Source organism: Acomys minous (genome assembly GCF_964271855.1).
Source record: "Acomys minous genome assembly, chromosome: 20".
Taxonomy (NCBI): Eukaryota; Metazoa; Chordata; class Mammalia; order Rodentia; family Muridae; genus Acomys; species Acomys minous.
The window spans coordinates 17,424,619-17,430,589 of record NC_140502.1 but is presented as its reverse complement, the minus strand read 5'-3'; the positions used below and the strand labels follow the sequence as shown (position 1 = coordinate 17,430,589).

The window sequence follows — 5,971 nt, the reverse complement described above, 5'->3', positions numbered from 1 at the left end:
AAAAACCCAAAACAGTAGTACAGAATGCATGCTGCTGCCCAGCTGCCCTTCCTATTTGCTTTTTTTTTTTTTTAAATCTCATTTAAAAATCTCTATTCTGTGCCGGTGTGAGTGTGTACGTGCTGCTTGGCACCCGTGGGGAGGTCAGAGGATGACTCCTTAGAGTCAGCTCTCCTCTTTCACAATGTAGGTCTGGGGGGGGGGGGGGGATGAACTCAGGTCGTCAGGCTTGGTTGTGAGTGTTTGCACTCACTGAGCCACCCTGTTGGCTCCTCTTTCTCTAGGATCCCAGCCAGGAAGTAATCCTTCACACAGCTAGCGTGGGTCTTCCCACGTCAGTTAGCACAATAAAGATAAACTCCCATGGCGCCCCAAACCTCCATGGACCTAGCATGGAGCTGCTGGGTGCCCCGTCCCAAGACAGCAAGGCTCTTAGCGTTTCCCCATTGACTTTTTTTTTTTTTTTTTTTTTTTGACGGTGGCACGCGCCTTTAATCCCAGCACTCAGGACGCAGAGGCAGGTCCCTATTGACTTTTCCTCTTATCTGTCCCGTGCAGGTGCCTGGGGCCAGGATGACGAACAGTACCACCAGTTATGACTATGAGTATGAGTATTATGTCTATAATTACAACAGCCTGCCGGATGTCCCTGTCGACTGCCCAGCTGGCCACTGCTCCTCTAATGACGTCTACTTCATAGCCTTGCCTCTGCTGTATGCCGCCATCTTCCTGGTGGGTGTGCCAGGCAACTGCCTGGTGGCTTGGGTGACCTGGAAAGAGTGCCGCCACAGGCTCGGGGCCTCTTGGTTCCTGCACCTGGCCGTGGCTGACTTGCTCTGCTGTGTGTCTCTGCCCTTCCTGGCTGTGCCCATCGCCCAGAAGGGCCAGTGGCCGTACGGGGCAGCGGGCTGCTGGCTGCTCTCCTCCGTCACCGTCATGTCTATGTACGCCAGTGTGCTGTTACTGACCGCCCTCAGCGCTGACCTCTTCCTACTGGCTCTCAGGCCCTCCTGGAAGACTGCAGATCACCGGACACTTGGGGTGAGGGTGGCCCAGGCCTCCTCCTGGATGCTAGCCCTGTTGCTGACCGTGCCCTCTGCTGTCTACCGGAGACTGGTTGAGGAGCACTTCCCTTCCCGGCTGGTGTGCGCCACCGACTACGGCGGCTCCGTCGCGGCAGAAGTCACCGTCACCACCGTTCGGTTTCTCTTTGGTTTCCTGGGGCCCTTGGTGTTTATGGCCACTTGCCACGGCATCCTCCAAAGGCAAGTGACCCGGCGCCACTGGCCCCTGGGCACAGCGGTAGTGGTGGGGTTTTTCGTTTGCTGGACTCCTTACCACATCCTGAGGATCATCCTTGCAGTGGCTCAGCCGCTCTCTGCGCTCCTTGCCCGGGGCCTGGAGGCCGAGCCTGTGATGACGGGCTTGGCCCTTGCTCACAGTGCTCTCAATCCCATCATGTTTTTGTATTTTGGAAGAAAGCAGCTCCACAAGTCACTCCAGGCTGCATGTCACTGGGCCCTGAGGGATCTACAGGATGAGGAAAGCGAGGTGACCAAGGTATCTTCCAGCCAGGAAGTCACGTCCGAGATGCCCGTGTAGGCAAGGGAGGTTTTGAAAGTTTCTCGGTCCTTTTTCACAATTGGGTGGCTTCGGGCAGAGCTGGATCCGGGAGCTCACAGACGGCTTTTACTCTTCAATCAGTAAACATTCGCTCGTGCAAACCCCTGATATACAGGTGCTGGGGGTGACAGTGGCCGGAAATAATTCCTACCGCCAGGAGCCAGCACGTTGCAGAGGAAGGCAGCTAGGGAACAGTTGAAGGATTGTGGTCTATGTCAAGGGTGACGTGTTTCATAGAGCCTAGAGTTGGGTACTGGGGAGACTGATCAATTGCCTGCTGTTAAAAAAAAAAAAAGAGGTCCTACCCAGGCGTGGTGGCGCACGCCTTTAAACCCAGCACTTGGGAGGCAGAGGCAGGAGGATCACTGTGAGTTTGAGGCCAGCCTGGTCTACAAGGCGAGTCCAGGACAGCCACAGCCAAGGCTACACAGAGAGACTCCGTCTCCAAAAACCAAAAACCAAAAACCACAAAAAAAAAAAAAAAAAAAAAAGAGGTCCTGATTTTGAACCCCATCACCCACACAAAAGCTGGGTGTGGCAGTACACCTCTAACCCCAGCCCCGAGGGAATAAGTGTATCCTAGAGGTTCTCTGGACAGTCGGTCTAGCTCAGTCAACAAACGCCAGAGAGGGACCCTGTCTCAAGAAATACAGTGGAGCCAGGGCATGGTGGTGATCTTTTTAATTACAGCGTCTGGGAGGAGGGCCAGGCGAAGTTCTGTGAGGTGTAGGCTATCCTGATCTACATAGTGAGGTCCAGGGAGAGCATTAGGTGAAGCTATCCAGCCTTGACCTTACGCGCATGCGCACGCTCGCACGCACTGGAGACAGGATCCATGCTTAAATGGGGAACTGTTCCAAGCAGGCAGAACAAATGCTCTGGGCACCTCCTCCAAGAAACCCTCCCTGACTTGCGCCCCTCCCAGAAACAAGCGCTCTGCCTTTCTTGCAATCTCTTCAACACAGTACCCAGATAAACTCGTAAGTTCCCCGAAGGTGAGAGCTAGACTTTACTCCACCTTTTACAATTTCGTATTACATTTAATTATTTATTGCCTGAGTCGGGGAGCTTCGGGGGAGCGGTGCGTGTGGTTAGGGGTCGACTCCTTTCATCACGTGGATCCTGGGGTTGAACTCAGGGTTTCAGGCTTGGCTGCAAGCGCCTTTGCATGCTGAGCCCTCTCAGCAGCCCCAAAAACCTCACTCTGGTCTCCTCTCCCTTCCTCTGCCTTAGGAAACACTGTATTTTCTCTGTTTACACTCTACTTATTTTTTTTTTCAACTGGTGTGTGGGCTTGTTGATGTTGCTGAAGCCTTTTTTTTTTGTTAATTTGTTAATGAGGACCTTTTAGCAATTTTATTTAAAACATTTCATATGGGTATATACTGTCCATTAAGTAGAACCCCACCCTTACCCCCAGGGTTTGTAGGATTTTAACACCTACAGTTTACTGTGTCCAGGCAACTCTCCTCCAGGAATGGTTGGGTTGGGCTTTGTTTGTAGTTTTTTTATTTTTTTATTTTTATTTTTTAGATAGAGTCTCATATAGCCAGAGTGTCTTAGAACTCACTATGTAGCTAAGGATGACCCTTAGCACCTCGAGTGCTGCGCTCACAGTCAGGAATCGCTGCACCTGATTTATATGGTGCTCGGGCTCAACCCCAGGGCTTGACGCATGCTAGGCAAGGGCTCTGTCCACTGAGCCACATCCTTCAGCCCTCACCAGCGGATTCTAGGCAGATGTCCCTGTAGTGCTCCCCACCGCCAATCCCCCTTGAACAATGTATATGCCCATCTGCCTGAAAATTTCAAAGAATTTCTGGTTGATTTGCTGGGACCAGAGAGCCTTTTCAGAAGGCTGTTTTCTGTTTTGTTTTTTTTTTTCCAAGTACAAGTTTTGAGAGTTTCTATTTAATTTGTTTGCATTAAAGAAATGAAGGAGAAATTTTATGAGAGCTTCTAAATGTATTTCTGTGCAATTACACATACATAAAATCTCTTGATGTTCAAAACACCATTTTGTTGTTGTTTATTGCAAATGTTCTCTTGTTCAGACTGTTGGAAGTAAGCCAGGGCCGGGCGTGGGGGTGGCGGGTGCAGCACAGCTGTAATCCCAGCGCTCTGGGAGGTAGAGGCAGCTGGATCTCTGTGAGTTCCAGGCCAGCCTGGTCTACAAAGTGAGTCCAAGACAGCCAAGGCTACACAGAGAAACCATGTTTTGAAAACCAAAATCAAGCCAGGCGTGGTGGCGCACGCCTTTAATCCCAGTACTCGGGAGGCAGAGGCAGGCGGATCACTGTGAGTTCGAGGCCAGCCTGGTCTACCAAGATATATAAACAATATCTTGGTTATGGTTTATTGCTGTGAAGATACACCATGACCACAGCAACATTTAACTGGGTGTGGCTTACAATTTCAGAGGTTTAGTTCATTATCAGCATGGTGGATGCGGGCAGACATGGTGCTGGAGGAGGAGCTGAGAGTTCTACATCTAGATCTGCAGGCAGCAGCCGGAGACTGTCCCACTGGGCATGGCTTGAGCATACGGGAGACCTCAAAGCCCGCCTCCACAGTGACGCACTTCCTCCGACAAGGCCACACCCACTCCAACAAGGCCATATCCTCCTGATAATGCCTCTTCCTATGGGCAAGTTGGACTTTAGTGACATCCTGATTTTGGGACTGTCGGCAGTTCCCTATCTGGCATGAGTTTGTTCACGTGCCTTCAGTAGCGTCACATGGTAGAAACCTAAGTTATTTATGATTTCTTTTTATGTGTATGGATGTGATAAGTCTTTGTGCAAGCAATGGTGTGTGCGGAGAAGGATGGGGTTTCTTCCCCGTCAGTCTTCACCTTAAAAAAAAAAATCTTGAAAATGTTATTGTTTTATGTGCATTAGTGTTCTGCTTGTATGTCTGTGTGAGTATGTCAGATCCCCTGGAACTGGACAGTTGTGAGCTGCCAAGTCAGTGCTGGGCATCGAACCCGGGTCCTTTGGAAGAGCAGCCAGAGCTCTTAACCATTGAGCCATCTCTCCAAGCAGCACTCTCGAGGAAACAGACCCTTCCTGTGTCTACCTTCTCAGTGCTGGGGTTGCAGGTGTGTGAGATGGTGTCTGGCTTTTCACACGGGTCATGGGGGACCCACACCGAGGTCCTCTTGTTTGTGCGGCAAATATTTTACCCACAGAACCATCTTGTAGTCCCTATTTGTGCGGTTCTTAAAATTTGTTTGTTCTCTGAGACAGTGTCTCACTCCGTCGCCCAGGCTGGCTTTCAGATTCATGGGAAAATTGGAAAATAACTTATACAGGTTCCAAATCAGTCATAATCATCAAAAGAAGACAGAATAAAAAGCTTTTTAAAAAATCTTTCAAAGAAGACCTACATTTTTTAATTTTTTTGGGGGGGGGTTATTTATTTGCTTATTTTGTTTTTCAAAACAGAGCTTCTCTGTGTATCCCTGGCTGTCCTGGAAGCTCTGTAGACCAGGTTGGCCTCAAACTCAAGAGACCCACCTGCCTCTGCCTCCCAAGTGCTGGGATTAAAACTGTGTGCCACTACAGCTCAGCAAACTATTTTTTTTTTTTTTGGAAAAATGAAGTAAATAAATGGCAAATCTGTAGTTGTATAGGAAGCCACCACCCACCACCAGCACCATTTCGTAGCAAGCAGTTCTTGGAAAATCACCCAGAGGTGATTCACTGAAAACTTAAGGGAGTCTGTATTTTTATGTTAAGAACCCAGCTGTGGCAGGGTGGGTGTGTGACCCTGTCCTTACTTGAGAGGTTGGAGACACAGCAGTTAAAGGCTATTTCTCCTGAGAACCCGCGCTCAATTCCCAGCACCCAAACAGTGGCTCACAACCATCTGTAACTATAATATCAGGAGATACAATGCCCTCTTCTGGTCTCCTTGGGCACTGCACCCACATGGTGCAATATATACATGCAGGCAAACTCTCCTACATATAAAAGAAACAAATCTTTCAAAACCAACTCCAAACCTAAACTGAAAGCAAACCAACAAAACGACAACAAAACCCACAGTCTCCTCCAACGATGGTGTAAAAGTTACCTTCAGGCTAGTGGTGGTTTGAAAGAGAATAGCCCATATATTTTTACTTACTTATTTTATTTTTTTATGGCCCATATATTTGAATGCTATTCCATAGTTGGTGAAACTGTTTGGGAAGGATTAGGAGGTGTGGCTTTCTTGGAGGAGGTGTATCACTGGGCATGGGATCTGAGGTTTCTAAAGCCCACACTACTCCTAGTTAGCTCTCTCTCTCTCTCTCTCTCTCTCTCTCTCTCTCTCTCTTTCTCTCATTTGTTTTTCAAGACAGGCT

The 5,971-nt window shown here is 49.1% G+C and overlaps 1 protein-coding gene across 1 annotated transcript in view; it reads left to right on the top strand.

The window, feature by feature from the left end:
* Window positions 1-3,640, top strand: part of C5AR2 (complement C5a receptor 2) — a 13,151-nt gene extending 9,511 nt beyond the window's left edge. The window contains exon 2 of the mRNA XM_084771526.1: window positions 559-3,640. Within this exon, the coding sequence (XP_084627652.1) occupies window positions 574-1,602 (1,029 nt within the window). The 5' untranslated portion in view covers window positions 559-573 and the 3' untranslated portion in view covers window positions 1,603-3,640. The remainder of the gene's footprint in view (window positions 1-558) is intronic.
* The last annotated feature ends 2,331 nt before the right edge of the window (window positions 3,641-5,971 follow it).